Source organism: Heliangelus exortis, chromosome 1 (genome assembly GCF_036169615.1).
Source record: "Heliangelus exortis chromosome 1, bHelExo1.hap1, whole genome shotgun sequence".
NCBI lineage: Eukaryota > Metazoa > Chordata > Aves > Apodiformes > Trochilidae > Heliangelus > Heliangelus exortis.
The window spans coordinates 10,046,245-10,061,300 of NC_092422.1; the positions used below are offsets into that span (position 1 = coordinate 10,046,245).

Genomic DNA, 15,056 nt, shown 5'->3' on the forward strand with positions numbered 1-15,056 from the left:
ATCTGCATCTGAGCTAGTTTTGTAAGCTACCTTTACATTGCCCAGAGTGAGACAGGCACCCCTAAACTGAATTTTGTCTACTCTTGCCTTGGATATCTAAAATAAAGCATATAGATCACAATTAAGAAGTGCCTGCCTCTGATGCAGGTGAGTACAGTGAACCTTCCCTGCATTGGTTATTCAGGGTTCTGTTCTGGTCCATGACACCTGCACTAACCTTTGGCTTTGAAAGGGTTAAAAATGCATTTAATATTCTTTGTCTTCCTCCCTTTGACCATCAAAGCAAAATTATTTTCAGGCATAAGGTTCCATAGTGAACCTTTAATGAACTGTTGCTCCATTCACTTTTTAATGAAGTGATATTCATTATTTTATTACTTTGCAGTGGTTTTACCTTGATTGATTTCTGCCTGTTTGTACAAGTATTGCCTTGTGATACCCCAGCACACTGGTTCCAAGCTCAGTGCAGTATGCTTGGGATAGATTTGGGCTTTAAAGAAGCTGACAGTGATTTCCCCTATCTTAAGATGTTTTAAATACCTAATCCATTTGTCTTATATCTCTGAGTTGTATTACTTTGACTAAGAATATCCCAAGTACCTACAGCAGGTATAACCTAATACTTCTGAATCCTACAACACCAGTTTTTAGATGTAGGGCAGTGCCATTGCTTCAAAATAGATACTGCTAGTAAAATTAATAATTTGGATGAGTGAGAATGCCTAATTGATTATTCAAAGGTTATACAGCATAAACACTTAAAAGCATTGTCATGGGATCCTTCTGTGAAGTGCCACTCACCATCCTGTCACATAAAGCCCAAGGAGCAAACACTGTATGTTTTAAGGAGGTACTGAGTCTTATCCTTCAAACCCCAGAAACTCATGGTTTTTCCTTTCCCCAAGGACTTTCTGTCATGCATTTGTACATTATTTTTACTCATATTTACCTAATTTTTTCTATCATAAGAAGGAGCCTCAAAATTGCTCACATTCTTAAAAGACAAACCTGAGAGACTGAACAGCTGCTGCTATGGTTTGCACCAGTCTTCAACATGCCATTTTATTTTTATAGCTAAGATTCCCTATCTGTAAAGTGGGAGAAATCTGTTTAACCCATGGAGGGGTTCTCCTCATACCTCACACAGCCTTTTGATGCTGAATTCATTGACATTTTGAAGCACAATTTAATCTTCATGTGTTAGATTGTTGTTAAAGAATATGATACTGAGTCTTTTAGATTTTCCTGCATTTTTTTTTACATTTTTATTTTAAATCACCCATTGAAAACTGTAACGCTGCTTGAGGAATAAAGTTTTGTTTCCATCTTGATAAAACACATTGAAAACTATGGAAAACTTCAACAACTTAGTGTTGCTTTGAGTTGTGTGTCTGAGGCAGTTTCATTCCCCTTACTACCAAATAAAAAATAAATTGTAACTGATCTGTAAATCTACCCTTTGATGCAGTAAAACTGCCAGAAACCAAAACTGCTCTGGCTCAAATGATAGATACTTATTCTGGCTGACAACTTATACTTTTAATTGGAAGCTGCAGCTTTTGAAATGAATTGGACAGGGTGAAATCATCACAATCTTAGATGCAGACAATGACAGAAGCCAGTATGTTCGCTTCCCTTCGTAGAGGCTTGTAACACACAGAAAGCTGCTGATCTTACTGGATTGTGACTGAAGATATTTGCCCTTCAGTGAATAATGAGCTTGCAATCACATTTTGTTGGAATAGGTTCTTTGAACAAGCGAAACTTAAATCAGAAAGAAGTTAAATCTAATTTCTTACTCTCCGATCAAAACCTTTATGCTTGAGCACCTTGTAGAGAGGAACATTAGGCTCACATTTCTGTAATCTTAGTTATTATTCAAGATTCGCTCCTGATAGCTTGAGCTACTGGGGAAAAAAAAAAAAAACACCTCCCATACAGCCTTAAAAATGGAAAATTGTTTCATTTCCCCCCTTTGCAAAGCCTTTCATTACAAAGGGGGAGCAAAATAAGTAGAAAAGAACTGCATGCATCCAAAGTCACCAAATCTTTCCACTTGTTCCCAGAGCTCGGACAACAATGCTGCTATGAAAATAGCTCTGAGGAGGAAGAGCATGCTGGGTAATGATATGCAAATGAGCACACCAAGCATCTCACTCTGCTTCAGAGCCTTTGTATCCAGTAGTGCAATAACAACCAGCTTTTGAGTCATGATAGGTTAGCACAGAATAGGTTTCACAATGAGTGTGTGTATTATCGTCACGGTTCTCCTCAGCTTGTGGTCAGCAGGATAGTTAGACATGGCATACATTTTATTGAGAAGTGGCCTAGATTAAAATTAGCTGAAATTAGAATGTCACAGTTTAGTGTAAAATATTCAGCGTGAGACCTTGTTACAGGAGAAGGGCATTTTGTTTTACTAAACTTGCTCTGTAAGTTGCTTTTACCTACTCACACTCTCATACCCTACACACTAAGTGTTGTGGCTAAGATGACTTGGAGGGGAAACTGAAGTCCTCAATGTGTCTCTGATATGTGATATCCTGTAACCTTGTTGCCCTCCTCCTGTTACCACACTAGAGGTCTTCTGCTGACAGGGCATCAGTGTTGGGACCTTATCAGAGCCCTCTTACCAGGTGTAAACAGCACATTCCCCAGATTTTGCCTCTTTGACTGCCCTCAGTCACCTTGTTGGTTTATCAGTGCAGACTTGTTTTTTAAGCCTGACTGTGATTTCTTCTGCTTTCACACACATCCCCATCCTTTGAAGTGCTGAAGTCGAGATTGGATAGGATGATGAGTGACCTTATCTAGTGAGAGTTGTCCCTGCCTGTGCAGGGGGGTTGGAACTACATGGTCTTTAGGTCCATTCCAACACAAACCATTCCATGATTCTGTATATTTCCATTGCTACTTCATCCATACCTATCCTAATATTTCTGACAGAGGTCCATATAAAAGGGAGGTAGCTAAGGAGACTTGGTTTACTGAATTGGAAGGACTCAGGAAGGAACAGAGGAGTCGCTCTTATCCTAATCCCTTCAGGTTCTTCCTCAGTCACTCTGGGAGTTACAAATAAGTTGGGTGCTGTTGTTGCAGCCAGCAGGGATGGTGCTTGGGGTGCTGCTGAGACCCCTAACTGAGCAGTTGTATGGGGTTTGCTTGCTCTTCCTCTGCTCCACATGCTCAGCCCAAGCATCACCCCTCTGATTTGGTGTCAATGCAAGAGAGAGCTCTTTGCAAATAATTCTGCTCCTTTCCTACAGCTGAAGATCTACCCAGGACCTATTCTGCTGTTTCTGTGCTGTAACCACTGCTGGCAAGGCTGACATACTGACTGGATTTGCTGAGGAAGGCAGCTGCTGCTCATGTCCTAGTTTTATTGTGCACTGCTGTTTGTTATGTGCTGAGACACTGAAGTGGGAGGGTCTGAGCTAATTCTGTATTTTACCCATTGATAACAATTTAAATTCAGTCTTTAAAGATGGGATTTTCTTTACTTACTTAATAATAGATTTTGGAAAATGCTCAGTGCTGTTATGGCTGAGCTTTATCAGGTTGTTAGTTTATAATATCTCACTCTTACACAAGTAATTCGTTTGGTCTTCTAGACCATAAGGAACTTTACAAAGAAAGATATCAGTTACCCCAGTTTTACAGGAGGGCAAAATGAAATGTGAAGACATAAAATCTCTCCTTCTCTGGAGACATTCAAAATCCACCTGGACACATTCCTGTCATTTAGGAAATCCTGTCCTGGAAGGGTGGTTGGACTTGATGATCTTTCAAGGTCCCATCCAACCCCAAACATTCTGTGATTCTGTGATCTCATGTAAGATTACAGACCAGGACAGGGGGAGATACAAACCAAGCAGTGGTGTCTCCGTTTGGTTTCTTAGGCAGGAGACCACCTTGGGACAGTGGATCTTGTTGTGCTGAGGTCTGTATGTGAGTTTCATGTCTTGAAACATCTTTTCTATGAGGCTTCTTTGCTGCATTTTGCCTCTGGATCAGGAAGGTCATCTCGCTGATGAATCATATTTTTTATTAGAGATGAAGATGAGATTGACTTGACCTGGAGAATTTGCTGTTAGCACGGGGTGCTGCTCTCCTAGCACTGTGGCTTTCCTGAGCTGGAGGCAATTGGTGGTAATGAGGGGTCAATGCTTTTCTTTGGAGTGCCACTGGGAGGAAAGCTGGGGTTGTTTCTTTACTGCCAAGAACAGCACTGGGCTGAGGGGGTGTGTGTGGAAAAATTCAAAATCACTTCTCTTTAAAAGGTAATGAGGGTGCCTAGATTAGGAGGAAAAACTGACAGCTGTGCGCTGCGCACCCTCCACACCTCCTCCACAATTAAGAAAGGAAAATACCAGGACTCCACCATGCTGTGACCTATGCATATGTTATACAAAAGCGTACATCAGAGACTCTTTTATTATTTTTTTTTTCTTTCCTTTGTTATTACATCATAATATGCCAGAGAAGGAGATTGAACAATAACTCATGATTTATTCAGGCCCAAGGTGCAGAGTATTTGCATAACCCCTTTCCACTGAAAGTGGCACCAGCCACCCCCGCCACGGATGTTATATAAGTCTTCTTTCTTATGAATAGTGAAATTAATTAGCATAAATTATAACCAGAGTCTAGTTAGGCTCAGTCGTCAGTTTTTCAGAATTATGAGGCCTTTGTGCACAAAAAAATTAAAGAAAATTGTATAATGATTATGTGTGCTGGTTACTAAGCTAGCCACCAGTTATATATATTTATAGATATTCCTGCCAGTAATAATTAAATGCTAATTATAACCCAAATAGAGTTCTGTGATTCCACCCTGAAAATGAAAGCAATGCGGGGGGATGTTAAAATCTGTGCTGAGGCATCATATTAACAATTAGGTTTTTAGGGCTCTGCACTTTTTAAGGGAAGAAAACAAAAGAAAATATGCATGATATTTCTATTATATATTCATTTAAGCCTAAGTAAAAGGTTTGAACTCGAAAACCTTCACAAACTGTGAACTTCCTTGATAAGTATTTTTTCCCTGCATTACAGTCCCTCAAGGGCATTTGCTGAGTTGTTTCAGATGTGATGACTCAGGCTGTGATGACACCATGGAGAAATTGCCTATCAGTTGCTCCGAAGGAGCCAGAGCAGCTTGGGCACTTTAACCTTTATCAGTCTTTTCATTTGAAAAGTGCAGCTGTGTATTGCGGGCTCTGTGTGTTTGATGGTGGCTCCACTGCCCTGCCCTGGAGGAATTGTTTTTGAGAGGAGGCTTCCTCAGTGTTCAGTTTGAGAACATCTCAGTGGAGTTCAAGCACTTCACTGAGATGCCTGAGGTTATTTGTAGTCCAAAGCAACAACAGTTGTCATGGACAGGTCTTTAAACTGTGTCCTTCTGTCGAGAACTGTTAGGGGTTTGGCTTTGTCCTGGCCAAACCCAACTCACTGCTGCCACTCTCTCAGCAAGTAAGAATAACACTCTATAAATAGAACCAGCACCTTCAATTGCACTCCTGTACCAAGGAACCATTGAGGGGTATTTTTAAATCTCGGACTTGAACCATACAAATTGGAGATAACAAATAAAACGCCAGAGGTAAAGAGCAGGAAGACAGGGTGAAGAAATAAGCCTTGCAGTCACAGAACTATTTGTCTGACCTCTGTCATCTGCAAGGCTTTCAAACATATTTTGAAGGACAGTATAATTAAAAACATGGACGTAAACAGAAAATGGGATAAAAGTGCTCATGGGTTTACCAGAAATAAATTGTGTCAGCTATCTTGATGTCACTGATAAGATAAATGATGCTCTAAGAAATGCTCTGTGTGTCATCTACATGGACTTCAGTAATGCATTTGATATGGTTGCACTGCAGAATTTATGAGGTATGAGGACCTGGAGATTGATAGCCGGGTTGATATGGACATGTGGGTCTCTTGGCTAAAGAGGAAATAAAAATGATGAGTCTTGAAAGAAAACTTGCATGCTGAAGGGCACACATTAACAGATTGTTTAAAGTGTTGGCTAGACAAATGATCTTGTTTGGTGGTTTCCTCAATGATGCTGGCTCTGGCTTCAAAAGTGGGAGTTTGCTTTGATCTAGAATCAGCAGGCATCATCCAAACAGTAGAGTTTGGGCAAAAAAGGATCCCTGGGAGTTCAGAGAGTAGAATTCATTAGTGAAGTAAATGAAACTGTGTATTTGAGGACTGATAACAGGACAAATAAGATTGTGTGTCTCTGCTAGAAGTGCATCTGCTAGAGGCAGTAGCCAGGCTGCTTTAGAGGGGCTGTGTAGATCTTACCCAGGCTTGGCAGGGATGAGGGCTGGCACTGCAGTAGAGAAGAGGCAATGGCACATTCATTAGCTGAGTGGAAGATGAAGGAGCTTGTCTTGTTTAGTTGACCAAAATGAAGGTGTAAATTGGCCATAAACACAGACTGTCTGGAAACAAGGGGCTTTCAACCATGTCATTGTGTTCCCAAACAGCCTCGTAATGTGAAGATGGGGAACAGAAAACCTGGCCACTTTTAAAATGGGAAAAAATATTTAGTTGAGTAGTGGCTTTGCTTGCAATTGCTGAGGACTGCTTTGGATGAGTTTTGAAGGGATGAAAGGGAGTCCCTCCCTTATTCCACCAGGCTGAACAGACTGGCACACCATATTGTCATTTTCAACAGATTCTAAGAACAAAAAAAGCCAGAATCTGCCTTTGAAGGAAAGAATAATCCAAATTCATCATTCAAGTGAATGTTTGTGGTGCATTTTGTGCAGAGTTTTGATATTTTTCAGCAATAAGCTGAAGGAACTCTTAACAAGAGAGAGAAGAGACAACTAAAGAGGAGTAAAAAGGTATTGCTTCTCTTTTTTTTTTTTTTTTTCCTTTTGTTTTCCTGGCATAACCACACATTAGAGAGCAAACTGTTTATAAAAGCAATCATTTTTTTCCTAGCATTTTTCAAAGAGGTCATTTCAATTTCATTGTCACCTCAGGAAAAACAATAAGGCAGCAGTCCTTGACCTAATTGCAGATGCTCGCCTGGTGGGTTCTCTTTCTTCCTCAATGAAGTATCATTCATTTAGATCAGAATACAGTCTTTCTAAATAGAGGTTTACATGTGCAATTACATAAAATGATATGTTTGTTTACATCTCCAAGTAAAATGTTCACAGTTTTCTATAATTTATCTTTTAAATTCAATTTCATTTTGTCAATCCCTACTTTACTGCAGGAGATGAATGTGCATAGAGTGTTTACAATGCCTCTCACTGCCTGTGGGTAATAAAATTACACTGGTTATTGCTATTAATTTCAACATTTCTGTAGTTAGGGATACATGGTAGTTTTATTTTCCTGAATATATGGTAGAAATCCTAATTCCATTTATTGTGGATGCTCATTTTTTTTCCATCTAAGTACTAAATTTACTTTCAAAGAGTGCCAGGACTGTTGACAGGTGATGGCTGTGTTTCTCAACAGATGTGTACTCTTCTCTGTGTTATGTTTATGTACAGAAAGGCTGTATTCATATGTCTGTGTGTACTGTTAATAAATGTTTGAGAATTTTTTGTAAATTTGTCAGCAAACTCATACATTCCCACATGAATTTCTGCAAATTCAGCCTAGGGACCCTGGTGAATGAGCAGGGAGTATAGCCAGTTGCTGAATTTATGGAACCTTTTTGGAGAAGAAGTGTTTGTTTTACTTATTCCTTTTGTCTGTTTAACTTGTTGGGTTAAAAGGCCCGTATTTTCAGCTAACAATCCCAAGGCATTTCTCTCCCCAAGCAGAGCTTTCAAGGATAACTCTACAGAACATTTCCTTTGATATCTTCATGTGGTTTTCTCTCTGTATCCTTGTTCCTTGCAGCATTTGAGAAAGGCATATTGGGAAGCACATCTGCTTTGGATTCTGATGAGATAGCATAGATGTTGCAGGATGTTCAGAGCATCTCACAGGGCACAAGAACTCTGCAGAGAAAGCTCTCTAATTTTATATTATTGTTTCCATTAAAAAATTGTTTTCTTTGAAGATGAGGATCAGTATCTTAATGAGACCGTTTCCCCCAGCAACCAGGGACCAGAGAACTTTGAGATGAGACTTTGACTAATCCTTCCAGACCATCTCTGTGTGGGAAAGATGTACATATGTCTCTGTGGTGCAGCATGGTGGTCCCGTGCTGCCTGGCTGGCCTAGTCAAAGAACCCAGCACTGCAGGTGGAGGGGCTGTGCAGCATGTACTGCTGTGACGTGCAGCCAGGCAATATGTTCTATATAAACCCCCTGTAATAACCTGAAGTCTCTAGTAATACTTCTAACACATCCTGCTCTTGCATTTTTTAATGAAATGTTTTTTGTATAAATATGCATAGCATAAAAAAACCAAAAAAACAAAAAAAAAATTAATAATGGACAGTAAAACATGCAGTAAATTTCATCCTATTGGTCTTTTGCCAGGAAAGGGAAAGATGATGCTTTTTTACTCACCTCCCTATCTCTATGCAGACATTAAGCCCTGGACTTAATACAGAGGAACATACTGGAGTTCTTTTACATAAGCCTGCTTATTACCTGTCATCTGCTCTTTCCATATTTCATCTAAACAAATGTTGTAAAAGAGAAATCAATAAAATAGTTCAGGTTTCATTTTTAAAAAATGTATTCTTTATACAATTAAATTTGCAACACTTCCAGAGACAGCAAGAAAATATGCTGTCTCCCCATACCAGATTCTGTTATCTATTAACAACTACTTCAGGAAACAGCTCAGGTAAAATTATCCATCCACGGGTAGAGGGAAAAATAATTTATTTCGTAAGGAGAAGGCTATTGAACTCTCCTTAGTTTTATAGCCATATTAGGGAAATTCAATTTGTGTTAGAAAAAAATAGCTTGTGGCAGACTGATTTTTGGTCCCTGAGTGCCATAGAATTAAAAAATAGGTAAAATTCTTCTCAGTCAGAGATTAGTTTAGCTCAGTATCACACCTATAGCTGTGGGCTGGCCTGGGTGCATAGAGAATAAAAGTATCAGAAGAAGCAAACACACCACAATGTTTCCTTGTGTGTAATAAGTGAACCAGTGCTTAGAGATTTCCTCTGCCATAGCCTTTGCATTTAACAGCCCTTGATGGTTTTTTCTTCTGTGGCTCTTTAAGTCCATTGAATAACTTGTTTCTAGCACAATTATTTCCAGTAACGCATATATATAGAATAAACATTGATATACCTCAGAACTAAATATATCTCTATAAATATGCATATTTTGGGACCATTGTAACATTCATCTCCTTGGGTATATGTGAAGTCAATGCACAAATCAAATATTTGACTGCATATACCATATATATCTGTGTATTTGTGTATCTTGGTCTGTTGACTTAAGCACCCACAGAGGTTTCATTTGTGTGAGGAACCTTCTGTGAAACAAGAGAGCTGACTGAAGGCAGAGCATGGATTATTCAGCTGGAAAATCTTAATTGGCACCTGGCTGCTTTAATTAAAGCATTGAAAGCAGAGTTAGCAGGCAGGTTCCCTTTTCTCCAGGTGCCATCAGCCTTTCTTTCTGTCTGCAAGAACAGAGGTGGCAAATGCCTGTAGTTTTCCAGAAGGGAAAGTGTTAATAAAAAGAAATGTTTAAGTTTTCCAGCATCTGAATTAAGGTTTAAGTGCACAGTCTATTCTGACTGATGAGTGGACAATTTTAGAATTTATAAAATAGTGTTGTCCAATAAATATATGATCCTGAGATGACAATTCGTGTATTATCCCCGATTTCTTGTCAAATTAATAATAAAAATAACCATAAACATAAGTAGCCTTGTTAGCTTTAGGCAATCCTATAAAATATATTTAAATTTCCAGGAGTGTACAAAACAAGCTGATAAAGACTGTCGAAAAATGTCAAAATTCAAATTAAATTTTGGAGCTCTAGTAGGAGCACAATCTCCTGAGGAAGGAATAATTCAGATATGTAACAGGAAATGTAGTTACTGAACTTTTTGAAATTAAAGATGTTGGGTTCAAATTGCTTTTTAATATAAATTGGTTTGCCTTGCTGCATTTACGAGTTTTTTTCATGTATTCTTGACTAAAAATAAAAATGCAAAGATTACTTTCATTTGAGAGAGGTTCTTAGCTAGCATGAATTTACAGAGTTTCTTTGCAGTAGAATTGCATCAGACTCAGCCTGTTACCTGCATTTCAGCAGAGCCCAATGTGTACTTTTGGGTATACCTCAGATACAGCTGTTAGCATAGCCACGTGTTTAACCATTCAAGCAGAACTGCTGTTCAAAATATACAATCTGTCACAAAAAACTCAGCTTGAGACAGAACATTATGCACTTTTGTTTAACAAAGCAGACCTTAAATGACACAATAGAGCCAACAAGCTGCTGCTCTCTCAGGTTTGCTGGCTTTATCATTAAGGAAGATACAGTTTTCCACATGAAATTATTATAAAGCTTAAGACACTGTTGAATTCATAATTGTTCCTGATTTTACAGGCATACATTTTTGGAACAGACATGGACACAGATCCACACACATACTTGGCATTAATTCAAAAACCTCAAAGCTATGATCAAAATGTTTCCTTTTTTGCACTCTAGTAACTGCATGTTTCACTCATGGCAAATATGAAGTAACTCATGTGGCTTTAGGTCTCTTTCACTAACTTTTTATCACATTGCATCTCAGTGTGCTAAAATCATGATCCCTACCCTCAGTCCTAAGTGTTAATGAAATGTCTTGGTCACACACCTGAGCCCTAATAACTGGTGATTTGTTTCTAAGATGATGCATTGGCTGAAAATTGAATAGGCTGATGTAATGGTTGAAGTGTCAGGATTTCTTAGTGTTGGTCCTGTTCTTTATTCTGTGTCACTATGGCTGCAGGTCTGCCTTGATGCCCATCCCACACCTCTGATTCTCATCCAGGTTATAAGGTGATGGGGTGGAGGGCACTGCTATGTTGTACATGCTGAGTTTCCTTTTAGAGGAGAATGATGCAGGAGAGGATGCTGATCCTATGAGTGTGCAGAGAGGTGTTGGAAGGGTGTTCCCTAGTTGATGTCAGCTGGGACTTGTCACTGCAGTGTAGCAGGACATGTTGTTCATGTCAGGGTAAGCTTATTCACCTTCCAGCACTTCTGAACTCTGTAACAGGAAGAGAACAATAATTGTTCATTTATTTGGAGAAAAGTACTCTGGTAGAAAAAGTAATACACATTGTAAAAAAAAAAACCAAACATACAAGTGTAGAAGTTATAGAAGATCTTATACCTACCTCCAAGCTGAAATATCAAGTCAAGCAATGTTTTAGATTTTAACAAAACAGTTCAGTTGTATGTCCTGAGAAACAGATGTGCAAGGATGCATGGAGAGAGGTTTAAACTCAGAGAGTCAAAGAAAAGTGTGAAATGCTGGGAACAGATTCACATAACCTTGCTTGTGTATAGCACAATGTTTTTTTGTAGATAACTTTTGCATCCAGTTTTCCTCTTTAATTCCATGGCTATTCTTTAAGAATCATCATCATAGTTTTGCGTATCTCCTGCCCTAAGCAGGACCATGTTGTTTCACAGGAAATTTGAGAGGAGCCTTTTGAGAGGTGTGCCATGACTTCTGAAGCTTGTTAGTGTTTGTGATTATTGTGTGATAAATGTGTGCTATATTTCCCAGCTGGCTTTGGACAGTGGTCCAGATGGCTGTGCCTAGAAGAGATACAGCACATACTGAAGATATAAAAAAAGGTCATTTTTTGTCATCGTTCCCCTGTGATTTTATATCATAAATAGCAGTGCAGCCTAAAATTATTTCTTTGAATTTATTTTTCTCTGTGACTTATTTTCCTTGGGTAATGCCTTTACACCATAACATAGTATGACAATTTAATACAGCCAGAGAAGAACTAAAACTGAGATATATTCTCTTGTGCAAAGCCAAGTTCATCTCAGTTGCTCCTGTATGTCAAAAATAAACTTCTACATCCTGCTAAGTATTACTATTATTATGCACCTATGGCATGGAGTACTGAATACAGGAGAAAGGGATACAATAACATTGTCATAAACCCCATTAAATTAAATTATTTGAAACCAGGGTGGTAAAGCTGTGTGTAGTCTTAGACATAACTGGATACATTTCTTTTTTTTTTTTTTTTTTTCTTTTTTTCTGTTTTGATGAGTGATCTTAAAGAGAATTTCTTGAAATTGGTTTATAATCTGAAAGTACCAGATTCACATCCATACTAATATGTGAGCACAGTTAAAGAAATACTAACATCAAGTAGTTGAAATCTGAATTTCTGTATAGACATATTTTAAACAGCAGTGTTGTGTAATGTCATCTATCCATGACTTCAAGAATCTACATGGAAGTGAGCAACCAGGAGATTGCAATGGGGCCACCAGGAATGTTCAATGAGACAGTCTTTCAGAGAACAGTAATTTACTGATAACAGTAGTTTTGTGAGGAGTAGTAGTAGGAGTAGTAGTAGTAGTAGGAGTACCAGTTTTAGTTTTACCAATAAAAGACAAGTCCATTCTGACAGTGATACTTGGTTTCAGGTGTTGGCTCTTCAAAATAACTGTGAATTCCTCTTCCTGAAGAGGGTGATGAGAACATAGTCCTTCTGTAATTTGCAGCTAGACACGTCCATTTTAAAATGGAGGTGGAGTTCATAGTAATACATTGGGAAGGAAGACAGTGGAAGATGATACAGAAATGATCATATTACTTACCACATTAGTTACATATTACATACATATTACTTACCATAGTTAGGTTGTGCCTGATAAATATCCATAGTGACCATGTACTGATGAACAGGGATATTTCAGCTTTGAATTTTTTACTTTATCAATTTGTTTGGGCTGAACTTCTCTTGTAGTTAGGAACTTTTTCCCTGTATCTTTGCATTCTTTCTAGACATGAAAGAATCTTGTATGAAGAGCATCAGTTTGTCATCTGTGCTGTCACATCTGTTTAAACTCATGCAGTGAGGAGAGGTCTCCTATATGGTGTAACTGTTTTGAATCCTTGCAGTCACTCAATGTACACAATACCAGTTACTTTGCTTTTTCAGCTTTTTGCCAGCACCAGGTTCTTCCATATAATTGTAAAGCATCACTCTGGTGTCTGTGATCTCCCCTTGGGGATAGATCCCCTAATGAGTCTGAAACACTGGATGCAAGGTAGACTTTCCTTTGTGCATTTCCTTCCATTAATTCAAGTTCTGGAATTTCTCTTCTCACCTAAGCAGAGGAAGTGATTCCTCCAAGGAGAATAGTGACAGTGTATGAGGAGTTGTAGCTCTAGAAGATTTCACTGACCAAAGATAGATGTAGGATGTCACTGCTGGCTTTTCTGAAGAATTCAGTGTCATCATGGATTTGTGTTTAGATGTTTGGCTGGAGTGATTAAATAAGTAGGTATTAGAGGTATTCTGGGGAATATTTAGTGTCCTGTCTTCCTTGGTAATCTTACAGATGAGTAATTCTTTAGAACTGCTTTGTCCACTGGCATTGTCTCCAAAGACATCTTTATGTCCAGGACAAGGTGGTGCTTTTAGTCTCCTCAGAATTTATCACAAAAAGGGCACATTATACATTTTCATATCCAAGGGAAGCTCATACCTGCCCTTTAAATCTCTAGTGAGAAAAAAATTCAAAATAAGCTATGTTCAAAGCAGATACGCATTGCTTTTCTTGAAGGAACTTTGGAAGTGTTTCATTTTCTTTCCTTGGTATAAATCTCACAGGAGGTTAATCACTTGTGAAAGTACACTGCTTTAAAAAAAAGGTATCTTGATCATCCTCATGTAAAAAGGTACTTTATTTTAAAAACTCATTTTGAGCATGGAAAAAATTGATGAACTTGTAGTACAAAACCTTTAATGCATTAGAATTATTACATTTGGAAATAATTATGTATACAAGTAGTTATTATAGAAATAATATTCTTTGTCAAGTATTCTTGGTGTGGAAGTAATCAGCATCCTCTCCCATTAATTGTTTGAGAACTCTGAAATCTTTAATGAGGATTTTTTACAGAAGGATTTCAGTCAAATGCAAATGATTCATTGAAGCACTTAATCATAAGACAAATACTGATTCTTTAGTAAGGTTTTTTTGTTTTTGTTTTTTATTATTATTATTCACTGGTATAAAATACAACATTTTAACTGTAGATACACAGCTAAATTTTCAATTACTTTTCTCAGAGCATTTTTCTTTGCAGATTCATCCTTAGTCAGAAAGTCATAATGGCTGCACTGTGGAAGAAAATGCTTGACAGATGTCAAGAAATCTGTGTGTGTTACAGCTTCAAATAGTGGGTTTTTTTCCCCTTGAGTATTTGAAAAATGAATCTATTTCTTCTGGTTGATAGAGACATATATTTTCAATGGGCATTAATAATCAAATATTATCCTTTTTTTCACAGGTCTGATTACAACAACGTCAAGAAAATTGGATCGGGAACAGCAAGCAGAGCATTTTTTGGAGGTAAAATTAAGTGGGAAATGTATGTTAAAAGGTTAACTGAATTTTTTAGTTTAAAATCACATCTTCCTGTTCCAGGAGAGTGTTATTTCCCTTCTCTTGATGTATGACAGACTCATACAAAGCTGGGAATTTCCTAATTGTACAGAAGAAATAATACGTTTTGCATTTCACAAGCACAGGAAAAAAAAATAAACAAATAAGCACAATGCTTATATTCCACCTCTAATATGCTTCAGTTAAATCTTCTATTGTAGCCTTGAAATTTTATTTGTGATGAAAGTTTAGAATACTGAGAAAAAAAAAAAAAAATGGTAAAATCACCCCAACTTTGCCAAGAATGTTTTATTCTGTTTTCAGCTTCCCAGCTTAAATCTGTTTGAAATTTTGTATCTGAGCTCTAACACACAAACTACTCTGGATGAAAGAAGATTTTGACCTTGCTTACATACACTACATCATCAGAATCAGTGAATAAATTCTTAACTTTTGCTTATTGGGACTATTAATGACAATTTTCAAGTACAAAAAAATTCCTCTAA

The 15,056-nt window shown here is 37.8% G+C and overlaps 1 protein-coding gene across 11 annotated transcripts in view; it reads left to right on the forward strand.

The window, feature by feature from the left end:
* The window catches only part of FAT3 (FAT atypical cadherin 3), a 402,030-nt gene that overhangs the window by 255,364 nt on the left and 131,610 nt on the right, over positions 1 to 15,056 (forward strand). For all 11 annotated transcript variants that reach the window (XR_011723915.1, XR_011723916.1, XM_071733516.1 and 8 more), the window contains exon 4: positions 14,456 to 14,517. Coding sequence is in view for 9 of the 11 variants with exons in the window: in XM_071733516.1 (XP_071589617.1) it covers positions 14,456 to 14,517 (62 nt within the window). In the remaining 2 variants the exon portion in view is untranslated. The remainder of the gene's footprint in view (positions 1 to 14,455; positions 14,518 to 15,056) is intronic.